Source organism: Mercenaria mercenaria, chromosome 9 (assembly GCF_021730395.1).
Source record: "Mercenaria mercenaria strain notata chromosome 9, MADL_Memer_1, whole genome shotgun sequence".
NCBI lineage: Eukaryota > Metazoa > Mollusca > Bivalvia > Venerida > Veneridae > Mercenaria > Mercenaria mercenaria.
Window position 1 is genome coordinate 39,508,905 of NC_069369.1, and position 15,334 is coordinate 39,524,238.

Genomic DNA, 15,334 nt, shown 5'->3' on the forward strand with positions numbered 1-15,334 from the left:
TCTCTGTAGTAATAATTTCATAAATATATCTAATACATGTAAAAAAGTAAGTATACTAATAGTTGGAGAGAAAAAAGTCAAAGTCAAACTATTTCTTCTGCTAATATCTAGCACAATGTATTTGATGTGGTTTCCCTTTGACGCTACAACACATATCATCATATACACATATTCTAGCTAAAAATATTCTGTCAAATTCAAAATTCTAGTAGTGAACGATAAGAAATATTTAATATTAATTATACAATATAAGGGTTGCAACTGGATATTCATACAGTATGTCTGAAACGTTGGTTGTACTAGTCTTATTTCATGATTTGCTTATAAAATTCTTAAATACTGGTATCAAACCTCTACATACAAACTGACATATATTTTGTAGCAGCCCATTTCAAATTTATGTCTATGTTATTAAAGGCATATTTCATTTTGAACATCCCACTCAGTAGAGAGCCTTTCCAGTCTTTAAAAAGCGATTTGGTACTTGAACTTTACTAGAAATTAGGAAACATAAAAGTAGATGAAGTATGAAAACTGTAACTAAAATTCAGGTACGTAAAGGTAGTTATAAACCGTACAACAACCTTATGTTAGCATGTTACGTGTACAGAATGACTAATATTATATAATCCGTTTCACATAAACATTTTTAGCTCACCTGTCACATAGTGACAAGGTGAGCTTTTGTGATCACTCTTTGTCCGTCATCAGTCCGTCCGTCAACAATTTCTTGTCTGCACGATAGTGGTTTCATTTATGATTTTATTTTAACCAAACTTGCAAACAACTTGAATCACCACAAGATCATGGTTCCTTTCTTGAACCGACCAGATTCCATTATGGGTTCCAGAGTTATGGCCCCTGATAGGGCCGGAATTAGCTATTTTGACCTTGTCTGCACAAAAGCAGCTTTATTTATGATTTAATTTTTACCAAACTTGCACACAACTTGTATCACCATAAGATCTTGGTTCCTTTTTTGAACTGACCAGATTCCATTGTGGGTTCCAGAGTTATGGCCCCTGAAATGGCCAAAATTAGCTATTTTAAAATTGTCTGCACAATAGCAGCTTTATTTATGATTTTATTTTAACCAAACTTGCACACAACTTGTTTCACCATAAGATCTTGGTTCCTTTCTTGGACTGGCCTGATTCCATTATGGGTTCCGGAGTTATGGCCCCTGAAAGGGCCAGAATTAGCTATTCTGACCTTGTCTGCACAATAGCAGCTTCATCTTTGATTTGGATTTAATCAAACTTGCACAAAACTTGTGTCACCATAAGATCTTGGTTCCTTTCTTCAACCTGCCAGATCCCATAATGGGTTCCAGAGTTATGGCCCCTGAAAGGGCCAAAACAAGCTATTTTGACCTTGTCTGCACAATAGCAGCTTCATTTATGATTTGATTTTAACTAAACTTGCACACAACTTGTATAACCACAAGATCTTGGTTCCTTTCTTGAACTGGCCAGATTCCATAATGAGTTCCAGAGTTATGGCCCCTGATAGGGCAAGAATTACCTATTTTGACCTTGTCTGCACAATAGCAGCTTTATTTATGATTTTAATTTAATCAAACTTGCACAAAACCTGTTTCACCATAAGCTCTTGGTTCCTTTCTCCAACCGGCCAGATTCCGTGATGGGTTCCAGAGTTATGGCCCCTGAAAGGGCCAAAATTGGCTATTTTGTCCTTGTCTGCACAATAGCAGCTTCGTTTATGATTTGATTTTAATCAGACTTGCACACAACTTGTATTACCATAAGATCTTGATTCCTTTTTATACGCCCGAAGGGACGTACTATGTTATCGCTTCGGTGTCTGTCTGTCTGTCTGTCTGTTGATTAGCAATTTCCCTTCCGCTATGTAATTCTTGAACTCCTTGAAGGACATAAATGACATAAATGTTCACCTCATCAAAACGACGTACAGAGCACATGTTTTGGATGGCTCACTTCAAGGTCAAGGTCACACTTAGGGGTCAAAGGTCATATGACTTTGTTTTGTGTGTATATTGCTCTGCATTTGCGTTGCATTGCAGTGCTCTTGTTTTTATTTGGCAGATCCTTCTTTTGTTCACTTACAATATTTTTTTTTTAATAACTTCCCTTTTTTGATACTATAGATAGCTTATTTTTGTAACTTTTTTTATTATTGACTGTAGGGAAAAAATGAGACCACTTTTCTGTGGTACAACATGGATGGTACCTCCAATTTTTAGGTGTATTTTGACATATCTGTACCTTGTAAGAATTTTTTTTTCTTTTTGGTTAAATTTCATCCCTTTGTTGTTCCTGCCCTTTGGACTTAGATATTTTTTCTCAGTACTTAGATTTGTTTTCAGTTTCTTCACTTTTTATGTGCCTTGTAAAAATTTTTGTTTTCTTTTTGGTTAAATTTCTTCCCTTTGTTATTCCTGTCCTTTGGATTTATGGCTATGTAGAAAACTGATTTCAAAACAATTTTACACAAGACAAGTGTTCCTTGGGTGATCCTCTACTATATTCCTTCAAATAATTTTGATTCATTAAAAAAATGGCCTCTTGGGGGAGAGGCTCATTTTCCCATATACAGAAAACCATGTACCAGTATGAAACTACCAGCCTGATTTAAATATAATTTTATTTGAAGTAACTTTAAGAAAATTTCAACTATATTTTCTCATAATTCTTTTGATTGATCTTGATTATGATTTTTTGACCTTCTTGTTTTTAAGTGCAATGTAACAGGTGAGCAATATAGGGCCATTATGGCCCTCTTGTTTATAAAAAGTAAACAATACTTAAATCATTTCTTATTGAGTATGTACAGTTTATAAGTGTTGCAGATTACGCCAAACTGCCAAATAAACTGTTCTTTTCTAGTTTTGCACTCTATTTTAGATTATACATTTTTATATAATTACAATCATCAGAACTACTGTCTTCACATATAAACAGTTTGTTGCTTTCTTCACAAACAAGAATTGACGATGGTTTCTGGTCATGCTGCACAAAGAGAGGCAGAATTTCTCTTGTATCTGGTATTATCATGCTCACCCTTCCGCTGTTACCTTGATCACAAACAACAACAGTTCCATTGCTGGTCACTGCAAGTCCTCCTGGTGATTTAAGATTCTCACTCGTCATCGTTGCTTTTAGTTGCCCATCTACTGTTAGCTCATACACTGCATGTTTACCACAGTCAGACACAACAATACTCTTATCACCTCTGAAAGCTATGTACTCTGGACGCTGAAACATGCTCGTATCTTTGACTTCATGTAGAATGTCACCTTTCATGTTCAGTATCTGGACAGCTGGTGGGCCGATAAAGGACACTGCAATGACACCATTATGATGATCAATCCCTCTGCATCCATTTCTAACTTCCAGGCTGTGGCTTTCAGATAGTCCGTTTTTGGTGCTCATAAACAAAATTTTCCCTTTATTGAGTAAGGTGACTGCAACAGTTCCAGAATTTATCACTGTTACATCCCATGGCTCACCAGGTGTTTTATACCTTGTTGTGATCGTATTGTCTCTTACATTCAGAACCTTCAGAGAATCATTTTGATAATCCACAAGCAGAAGCTCATCAGGAGAAAGCATTGCTAATCCTGTAATCCAGCAAATACTAATGTCACCAGTAGTTTTTACATCGAGCTTCTTCTCATAGTGTGCCTTCATATCGACTAAATATTTCTTTCTGTGTACAGTAAATGCCTGCGTTTGTGTCGCAATGTGTCCTAATTGTGTCTGGTTTCGTTTTAGTGATTCCATTTCTTTGCAAGGCTCGAACTTGCACACATTTATTTGACTTCTTGAAGCAAGATTTTCTGAATCCTTTTGAAATTCTTCTATTTTCATCCGTGCCAATTTTGCTGTTACAAACAACTGATTAATCTTGTCGGCATATTTGTCTAGTTTATCCTGAAAATCATTAATTTCGTTTTCCATGGCTTTACATTCGTCTAGAAACTGACTTTGTTGAGAAACATCATTAGTATTTAGCTTTTCAACTTCTTGTATAAGATCTGTTTCAACATGATCTAGGTAACTGTTCATTTCTCTGCGATAGGATTTTATATCTTTGATAATTTTGATCTTCACCTCCTCAGCAACTTGCAAACTTCGCTTTATTTCATGTTTTGAGGCTGATATATCTTTTCGGAGATCTTCTATCTTCTTCTTTATTTGCTCAAGTTCATCACTGTTGCCATAGTTACCGGATACATCAGAAACTAACTGAACCTTGCAGGATTTATGTTCCAACACCATACAATCACTACATCCCACTAAGTTGTGTACTTGGCAATAGAATTTCACTATCTCGGTTTTGTGGACAGCACAGAGCTCAGAACATGGATCGGTCTGAATCTGGACCCTTGGCATTTCAGCTTTAGATCTGATCACGTGATTCTTGCTTACAGACTGTTTACGATGAAATTTTAGACATGACGAACAAAAATATTCATTACAGGTTTCACAGTATCCCTCTGCTGGTACATTATCGCCGTCACCGTGGCACGGTTGGCATATGATGTTTTCTTTTCCATCTTCCTGGTTGGATTTTGTACGTCCTGACACTTCCATATTTAGTTCATTTACTATTTTTACATGTCCGTTTGGTTATATTCTATAAACACTGCTAAATTACGTTTCTTTACTTCAGTAAATCATTTATTTGTTTTCTGAGATACGAAATACTGTCCTAAATGTAAACTGGGTATTGTCCAAAGTTCACATCGGATAAGAAACAGGAAGTTTTTCCGTCGTACAGGTTAAATACGGGGAGACTATACAGTTTTACTTCTTCATTAAATGCATGTAAGTTATATTACTTGTCTCTATTAAAATAAAAGTTAAACTAAGATGTTCCGTTAAAACTTTCGTGAAATCGGTTTGTCGATAGGTGATTATAGGAAAGAACAACAACAAGGTAGTGACAGAGATATGACACATTCATGCAATTGTTCTGGAAAGTACCATGACAAAGATGCAAAACTGCGTTTGTAGTGGGACTTCCGTGGCATAGTTGTTATGTCCGCTGGCTTAGAATCACTTGCCCCTCACCGCTGCGAGTCCGACACTATAATTCTTTCAAGTAAAATAGCCATCAAGCTGGTCTATGGAAGGATGGTGGTTCCTCCCAGGTGCCTGCCAATTAAATGTACGGACTAACAATTTTACCTTAAAAATACAGCCTTATAAAAAGAGCTTTCAACAAATTTCCATGTGTGGAATGTCGTCAGAAAAGCTATTTGCAAATGATTAAGCTGCATTCTAATTAAAGAAATGGGACAGTGGCCGCACTAACCATTTAACAGTCTTTAGTATGTCTAGAGATCGTACGGACGGATAAACATTTTCGAAATAATTCATTTCCGTAAAGGTTACTGTGAACCGCGAAAACATAAAATCGATACTAATTATGATTTTGTTATGCATAAAAGGGTGTAATTTAGTCAAACATGGCAACGAAGTTTCAGCCCCGATGACCCTTATGGTGAGCTTGAGCTCACAATTGAAATATGTATTTTGTAATGATTGAATAATTCTACAAAAACTTATATATTTAAAAAGATAAATTATGTATAGTTTTAGCAACTTTTGTTTGAATATGATTAATTTTCATAGGAAACATACACCCTTATTCTGGCGGCCAACTCTGTTCCGTTTGGACAATAGAAAATGTAATTCCTGAGCCCCTTACATTGAAAGTCGAAATCACGAAACTACTATGGTTAAAGTCGAAATCACGAAACCACGATGATGAAAATGCGATATCATTTCACATTTTCACTATAGTGGTTTCGTGATTTCGACTTTCACTATCGTAGTTTTTAGTTTTTTACCATTGTATTTTGGACTTTCACCATCGTATTTTCGTGATTTTCATTAACAATTAAGCATACGCTGTAACAATAAATGAGGGTACTTTTACACGCAAATTATATATTGTGAGAGAGGGAACGAAGCAGTTGACAGCAAAATAAAATATAACTGGTACCGAGACAGTTTCTGCTTTTATACCGATCAACAGTAAGCACAAACGTGTTATTTTTATAATCGAAATGAGCAATTTATACAAAGTTATGATCTGGTCATTTTTAACTTAAAGTTGAAAAACAGATTTTACTTGAAATTCATTAGGAACTTTCTTTTTGTAGCCGACTACGCATTCGAAGTCAGATGAGCCATAATATAATAAATAATACAATGTAATGAATGTGGTTCAGGTTTTACTTGCATAATTCTACTTTGATATGCTAATTTCATGCCACTAGATAAGTATATCCATTAATGTTCACAATTTCAGCAGGCCCAAAAGTCGAGCGGCAAATGAATGCCGTCGGGTAGAAAAGTGGCACCATGAGAAAGACTGAAAATATTGACTTTTCTTTGAAAATTTATTCAACATTTGAAATATACTTAAACTGTATTATAACATCAACAAAATATAATACAATGTATATGGGACAAAAATGAATTCATAGAGGAAATGCTAATAATATGCGATCGCTTTCATACATATGCATTTTAAGTTTCAACAGAAGAACCACTTTATTATTCCAGTGACACCAGACTATTACCCCGGGTCTCAGAAAAAGAATTAAATATGCGTTATATGGATCAAATATTGATCAAATTGATACTTGAGATCATTATGGCGGAAATAGTTTTTTCAACTAACGCAAATTTCTAAATATGAATTTGAAATTAATTTAAAACTTGAATGTTCGGTGGTATGTTACTAACATTGAATCTGAGCCAAGAAAAAATGTGATCCATTGAAATCTATCGAAATGTATTATGCTATCATGAAACACAAACTATGCATGTACAAAATGTAAACTTGAAATCTTATTGAAATGTTCTGGTTGTAATTAAACCTACTACTTATTTGTTCTTACCATAGAATATTTATCCATTTATCTGTAAAATCTAATGTAAACAAGTTGAACACATATTTTTGTCATTATTTGAGTGTCATGTGCTTTTTAAATCCAAACTGTCTTCATCAAAGTTTGGCTACTTAATGTAAACTATTGATTTTAAAGCACACCACATCAGCAAAAATTCTTGATTAAATGGCACTTTCAAAACTAGCGTAAAACTAGAATATGGGCACCATTTGCACAATCAAGTAGAATAAAAATTCAACTGACATAGTCATTTTAAAAGACATAATATCTGATCAATTAAATCCAGTAAATAAACATATACTTGAAAAAAATCTCATGAAAAAAATTATTTCTGCTTACATCAAGTATTTTATTTACAGTAGATTTTCCTGTCATGATGAGGCTACAATACATGAGCCGTGCCATGGGAAAACCAACATAGTGGGTTTGCGACCAGCATGGATCCAGACCAGCCTGCGCATCCGCGCAGTCTGGCCAGGATCCATGCTGTTCGCTTTCAAAGCCTATTGTAATTAGAGAAACCGTTAGCGAACAGCATGGATCCTGGCCAGACTGCGCGGATGCGAAGGCTGGTCTGGATCCATGCTGGTCGCAAACCCACTATGTTGGTTTTCCCATGGCGCGGCTCACATGTCTTCTTGTATTCTTGTATTACTAACAGAATTCTTTCAAAATGTAAAGTTCTTGGGTACTTTGAATAAAAAAAATCATCAAAAAAATCTTGGGTACTTAGATTTATAATTATTTATATAATGAAAAATTAACACAGAGTTTACAGCTGAATTCTTTCAGTGTGTCTGTAATGTCTATAGTAACAGGCCGAAGTTCATGATTTCGTTTTACCAACAAGTAACGAAAACTCTTTCGGCTTTTCACAAGTTACTCATCTATACTTCTTTAAAAAAGAGAAGTTTATGTTGGTGAGAGTAACGTCTCAGTGACACTGTTCTTCCTTAAATGGTCCACTTTTGTCTAGATGTTGGTATTCCACATAGCCTGTGGAAAAATTGTTGGCATCCCACATGTCCTGTGGAATAAGTTAACATTATAATGTTGCTAATTCAGGTAAAATAACGTATTTACTTTACATCAGCCTCCCCACATTCTGCTTTTTTACATGTTTATGCAGCCTGAGACTTTTATATAGACTCAGTAACTATAGAAGAGAGGAAAAGGCATCAATACCGATGAGAAAAATTGTAAACTACTGATCTTCATGACTGACGCTATTTTAAATTCTTCAACGTGACACTCACGAATGTAATTTGTTTGCTATCTAATACTATTTTATGGACCACTACAATTTGTATTCTAAAAGTGTAGCAAATCTTTCCTCATCACCCCCATAATTTGCTGCTAATATCACTATCGTATCCGTGCCGTAATATTTGGACAAATTGATGTTTCCTTCCCACTGTACCGGACCAAGCGACTCCAAAGGACAGACGTTTTGTTCTACCAATATAACCACTTGTTTTGCTTTCGGAACGTGAGTGCGAAATTTCACTTCCGGTTGATTCATATCCGCGTGCAGGATTAACGGTTCGAACATGTAACAGCCTTCTTTCCAGTGACCAAGCTGACGTGGGTATGGGTACACGGACTCTGTGACTTCTTTACAGCGGATAAGATAGTTGAAGAGACCAAGGGATGTATGGGACTGGTCCTCGGCTACGTTGCCATGGATTTGTAACTTGTAGAAACCGGAAGAGGGAATGTTCACAAGGAATGTGACGATGGAGGGTTGGGTTTGGATGAAGATAAAGTCCGAAACGTCTTGACCCGTGTCGGCCTGAATAAGCTGAGCATTGAATTTCATATCTCGCGTAGTAGCAAGTTGGATTTCTATATGGTTCCCGTCCCTGAGTTCCACAAGAGGGTCATGCTCATTTAGCGTTCGGAGACCAAATTCGGTGAACTTCGGTTGTGGCCCTAGGAACCCTGGTGGTAATTTTGGAAGATCTTATTAGGTTGTTACGTCATTGCATTCTACCAAATATTGCGCCACCTGCGGAATCTCATATCTTCTGCATCTTGCGTGTCCTGGATCACGTCATAAATTTCAAGCCCATAGCGACCTTTTTCGGTTGTGATGACTGTAAAGGAGGCCATATTTTCTACGATTTTGTAGACAACAAGAGGCAAATCTTGCGAAACTGAAACTGCGCTAAGTTTAACCTGGGAACGCAACTGTATCGCCTTGATCATTTAATCCTAACTTCTGCTTTTCCTGCTTTTGAATGTACAATGGCACGATTGTTTCCCGGCGTTAGTCCTAGCTGATAAAATCCCGGGCCTTGTCCCCACATCAAAGAAGAACAAGGCGGGTAAGGACAGACGACTTTTTGCGGCTCCTTCTCTTGATTTAACTGGTATTCACAAACTTGCGAGAAAGAAATATCTTTTCCCGTTGGAGTGTCTTCCTTACCAAATATATGAAGAGAATAGGTTCCTTTTTTTGAAGACTGACACGGATCACCGCCATATTTGGTAAACATTCAACCATACCATATTGGTTTAATTTTATACCGTTAAAGTCATCCGCACCGGTTTCGTAGATCATGTTGAACACAAATTTCAACCCTGTGCGTTTTGATGGAAACCCTAAGTGGATTTCTATTTCATCGGTCGTGTAAATCACTCCAGCTTTGTGTGATACCGTTTGCAGACCAAACTGCAGGAAATGTGGCGTAATTTTTGGTTGCAAAGTAAATTCATCAAGAGTGACTGTATTGTTTATTAACTGCCATACTGGTTCTTCCCACAGGCACTTGGTTGCACTGATAGTATTTTTCTTATATTGGCCTGTACCTACTGTTTGTTGGTTTTAATACGTGCACCAGTGCTCCCTGTATTCAAAAACATTATTTACTGTAAGTGAATCCCTTTTATTAAAAAAGTTAAAATTTTAGGTTTTTGTATATTATTACATATAAGGTATATATCTGACGAGGCAACGGAAGTGTATGACCGGTGTATGACGGGTAATGAAAAGGTTTTGAACCACTAAATTATTTCCGGCTTTTGAGAGTTGATCAAGACTGTTGTCTTTTTTTTTAAACTATGTAATAAAAATGTTACACAAGGTCAAAAACAAGCTCACAACATTAAATTATAGAAAAAGAACTTATTCACAATGCACATGTCAGATATTTAATTTATAAAAATTGAAAATGTATTTCTGTATGAAAGGTAGGTATATACTTCATAAGTGGCTGCAGGCAGGTATTAAAAATCTCTCTCTCTCTCTCCCCCTCCCTCCCCCTCTCTCTCTCTCTCTCTCATAATGTCAAGTCATCTCTCGACTGATAGAGACATGGGATACACGTCGACTTGCTAGTTATGTTGAAAAAGAGTTCTAAAAGACTTTTGGGTCCGACATCAGCTAAAATGAAAAGGCTAAAGGAATGTTAGCATGGTAAGTGTGATTAAAAAAGAATAAGCATTAAAAGATAAAAAAAACCCATAGCACTCTGGTCTAGTACATATACTTTATGGTTGCTACAACCACTTTGAAAGCTGCAAGGTCAGGGTGGTCAAGATTATTCCACAGTACATCTGAAACTTTGTGGTCAGGTTATTCTACAAGGTCAAGGTTATTCCATAGTATTACTTAGGGACAAGATGGTATATGCATATTCTAGCTGTGGCGGACAAGTATTTGTATGCTTATGTTTTGACGTTTTCGTTTGTTGTTGCGATGATTATGAATTAAGCGTTTTATTAGCATTTAAAGATATTTAAGTGATATTTTACATCTGTCACACTATTTTGCACTGACAATTAACTATAAAATATAGCCATGGAGTAAATATTTGTTTTGATGACAGCTTTGATTTTTGTGACATGTAGTGCCTAATTTAGAAGGATTAAACTCCATGTCCCACTTATTTACCCATTGTTCTAGCTTGTTAAGATTTTCCTGGAGGATTTTGTTTCCATCCACAGAATTGATATCATAATAAGGTATATGTATACTACATTATCGTCGGCAAAATGTCGGATTTGAGACTTGATTGAAAATGGGAGATCGCTAATATAAAATAAAAATACTGAGGTGTAGGATGGAACCTTGTGGAAACCCAGATGCCATTGGTACTATCTTTGGAATTCGCCCGTCAAAAACTACAAATTGACTTTCTATCAAGTAGAAATGCATAATACCGCTTGATGACTTGTGGACAGACACCATGATCTTAACAAAAGTCTTACTGAAGTCGAGTACAATTAAGTCAGTTTGTTTACGACTGGAAGTGCTGTTAATCAGCTCACCTATTAACTCAGTTGGTTGAGTTTTACAATATCTCCTTCAGAAACGCCATGTTGGAGGTCATAAAGAATGTTACGTTTAGAAAGATGGACAGAGACATCGGATGCATAGATGTGTTCTAGTGTTTTACACAGTGAATGATATAACAGACAATTTGCCAAGTCATGTGGGTCCCCCTTCTTGAATAGAGGACAAACAAAATCTTATCTCTGTTTTTGGGAACAGTGCCTGAGAAGAAAAAATGTGGAAGATTACCAGTAGAACATCAACAATTTTCATCATTAAGTTCCTGGAGGCAACTGGACAAAAATGGTCTGGTCCTGCAGCTTTGTCTGATTTTAGGTTAGCTAGCAATTGAGAATATCCATTTTATCGATGGAAATTTCAGATATTATAGGAGGCAATGTCAGAAGGCTATAGAATTTTAAGTTTTGAAGTCAGTTTTGTCTAAGATAAAGTGCTGATTTGTTTAAATACGGATTTATAATTTTAAATTTGAAAATGAAATAGATTATTATAGTGTTTGTGGTCTTAAACCAGTGAACTGTCAAAAAGGTTATTCCATAACCTACATATTGCTGGTAAGTAAATATTTAACAGACTATCATCATAACTGAGGAGTTACATTTACATGCTCTTCACCAGTGTGGATTATAAGTCCTGCTTTGGTGTAGAAATCTTTCGCTTGAAAAAATTTATCCTGGTACATGGAAGGTTGGTGGTTCTACCAGGTGTCTAATGAAGTTATACCTGCAGGCACACCTTATGTTTCCTCCAACAACATCAGATGTTTGAAAAATACCATGTCAAGAGACAGGAAAATAACTGTACAGCAATAGACCAATCAGTTATTACCATTCATAATTTTATCATGTCCAAAACATTGCGCAATGATAATTATTTCCACTTTGGTGATTATTACATTTCACTCGGACTTTATCGTAGACCCCTTTGTAAAATCTCAAACTTTAAACTAAAATAAAGGTATTAAATCCATATAATATTTGAACAAAATTTCAAAGTTTTGTTGTTTGTAGCATCGTCTGAAGCATGTGCATTGAAAAATCTTAATTTGATATCTAAAATAGTGTGATATTTATTTCTAGTCACTTTATTTTCATTGTAAATATACTTCGTTATACCCAAGTAGAAACTGGCATGTAACTCGAAAATGCAGCTCTCTGATTGGTCAGTTAGAATCCCTAACGTACGGTGATGTCATGTTTAAAATTATAAATTTCTGGAGGTCCATCATGAATTCTGTGAAAAATTGTAATGATAATTCTTTTACAATCTTTGTCGACGTGTCTGTGTTATGGTTCTGGCTCTGTAGGCAAAAATCGACATGTACTCCAGTTCGTTTTACAGTCTTTTTCATTGATCTGTTTTAGTAATACAGAGTTAATATGTAATATTAACGCATGAAATAAGTGAATTACAGTGGTTTCGTCAAATCACCGGTTCGTCATACTTAATTTATATAGTAAGTGAGAAGTGGTTTCGTCATAAAGACTTTATATATAGTTAATAGCATAATGATCAATACAATGGAAGATGATCGCACCTATTTAATGGCAGTTAATCTCGATGATTGCGTTAAAGTAATTCGCACATACTTAATCGATAATATTACTCAAATTGCAAATGAGTTATTAAAAATTATTGTGTATTAAAAACGAGTTCTTGATAAATATTTTTATTTTTGAAAAACAGTATAAGAAAAAAATCTACTACGTTTCTGAAATAGACGGCTCGATCTATACTTCATTTCATGAAAAAAATGAATGATTAGCCAACAATATAAAGCTGATCTTGATCTGCACTCGTCGCGAATGCAGGTACATACTTGCGATTAGGATGTTGATAATTAAAGGATGCTGTAAGAAAAATGTACAATTTTGGTAATATGAATTATTGGACTTGTATTAAATTACATTAAAAATTTGGCAAAACAGTTAGATATATTTACATATCTAAAATATGAATGTTATAAATGTACCAATGGAAATAAATTGTGTCTATCTTTACATTTACTATTAAAATTTTTGTATTTGTAGAGTAAGTATTTGTTTGCCATAATACTTATTTTACACAACTTCAATTACGGCCTTTACCTTTGCTTCGCAGAGAGGCCGAGACGGTAGATCTCCAAATCAGGCTTGTATCAGCCCATCTACTGACGAGGCTACACAGAGCAAGATACGCCAGACTCCATGGGGCATTGTTTGACGCTTGGGACAAATACGAAGACGGTGAACTGACGACGACACAACTTCTAGTCAAGTCAAGTCAAGTCAATACTTTTATTCAGAGTCACAGTTTACATGGTGTAAATACATGTGAACAAATAAATACACATAACTGATAAAGTTCATACGGGAGTGGTAATTTCTGAAGGGGAAGTGATCAAATCAAGAAGACACTTTAAATAGAAAAAAATGATACTATACGATGAAAAATATCAATAACATAATGTCAGATTTAAATAACAAGTAGAAATAAGAGACAAAAGCAAAAATAGAAGTTGAAAAATAAAACAACAAAAAAACAAACATTGCTTACAAATTATATGGCACGTTATTTTGTTGTGTAATATAGAAGTAGCTAGGTTTGCATATACTCTGTTTTGATTGGACGAGTTCGCAGGGCGCGCGAAGATCACGGAATCCACGTGTACAGTTTATGAATGGAGGCTACTATCGAGAGTTTATCTTAAATTGTAATAAACAAAATAAGTCCGAAAGTACATTTTCCTTATGCTGATATCAAAATGGATTAAGATTTCGGAATGCGTGGACTTACACGAAGGTACTTTATTTTCTTTCTTGACTGAAATACAAACGAACAAGAATTCGTAATGCATGGACTTACACTGGTTTGTTAAATCTTATTAAATCATTTGTACATAGTAAACACTGTTTAAGAAAGGTGTGTATACAGATAGGAAATTACTTAAATTCTCGCAATACATGTTTAACAAATAAGCATAAATTATGATAATTGTTTCATTTTTGCACGTCACAGTTCTTTGTATATCAGGATATTTGGTCTATGGGAAAATCTATGAGGAATATATTTATTCCTAAGAGCTGTAAAGAAAGGACAAATTAAGAGGTAATGCATTTCATCCCCAATATCGTTAAGTGGGCACCGTGGGCACTTTCTCTCCTCATGTGCAATGTGAGATTGTCGCCAGCGCCCGGTTTCAACCGGAAGTCGATGGTTTCCTGTTCTGAAATGCAGGAGACTTAGTCGGAGCGAGCAAGGCAACGACAACAAATAGCTTTCCATCTGAAGGTTATCTTTAAATAGGCTATAGCCTGTACCTTTTGATGATCCAGTTAGGGAAGTTGACCACTGCTGGTTAAATTGGTCTGTTAGAACCCTTTTAACCAAAATATCGATACCTTTACAATTTAATGTCGCCTGATTAAGCCAGTAACAGGAATAGCCAGTATTGTCTAGAATGCTCTTAATACAAGATGACCATTTAAAAGCGTGTACAGACTGTATCATGTTCTGATAACAAATATAAACAATTTTAGAATGCTTGGATAAGATTATTTTATTCCAAAACTTTATCATTCTAGCTTTAATGATAATTTCAATTGGGTATCGCCCAAATTCTGCATACAGCATATACCTAGGGGTACTGCTCCTACATTTTCCATTTTACGTAAAAAGTACAATGGACATTTTCTATCATGTCTAGATTACTATAGCCCACACTTCGCATCCGTAAGTTAGTATTGGTAAGATGGTGTGATCAAACAGCTTTAACTGAAGATCCACGGGAAGATCAGATTATTTATTCTTGAAAAAAGTGCAAACTTTGCCTTATTTGCTTGTGAGACAATATTCTTTTGGCATTGTAAGAAACTACCCGATGATGCGAACAGCACTCCTAGATATTTATATGTTTTTACGACATCAACCACTTGTTCACCTAACAGAAAATTATAATTCTGTGGCTTATTAGTTCGAAAACAATAATTTTGGACTTTGTAAAATTTATATTGAGCTTCCAAGCGCGGCAATACGAAGCAAAATCATTTAGGCTGTTTTGGAAATCTTTTTCGTTATCGCTAATAACAATAGTATCATCCTGCGTAAAGTAAAACCAGTAGTTGTAGAAATACGACTGCGTTGTCAAT

At 35.4% G+C, this 15,334-nt stretch overlaps 2 protein-coding genes across 2 annotated transcripts; both read right to left on the bottom strand.

Annotated features, from left to right (window-relative positions):
• Positions 1–2,876: 2,876 nt before the first annotated feature.
• LOC123546124 (uncharacterized) lies at positions 2,877–4,577 on the bottom strand. Its single transcript, XM_045332312.2, has one exon. It carries the CDS (start codon positions 4,575–4,577, stop codon positions 2,877–2,879), a length of 1,701 nt encoding a protein of 566 aa, XP_045188247.2.
• Positions 4,578–8,207: 3,630 nt separating this feature from the next.
• On the bottom strand, positions 8,208–8,729 carry LOC128559268 (uncharacterized). Its single transcript, XM_053550524.1, has one exon. It carries the CDS (start codon positions 8,727–8,729, stop codon positions 8,208–8,210), a length of 522 nt encoding a protein of 173 aa, XP_053406499.1.
• Positions 8,730–15,334: the final 6,605 nt, after the last annotated feature.

Bases quoted from the DNA above. Each gene is read 5' to 3' on its own strand.
- LOC123546124 (XM_045332312.2), bottom strand. From the start codon at position 4,577: ATGGAAGTGTCAGGACGTACAAAATCCAACCAGGAAGATGGAAAAGAA.
- LOC128559268 (XM_053550524.1), bottom strand. From the start codon at position 8,729: ATGAAATTCAATGCTCAGCTTATTCAGGCCGACACGGGTCAAGACGTT.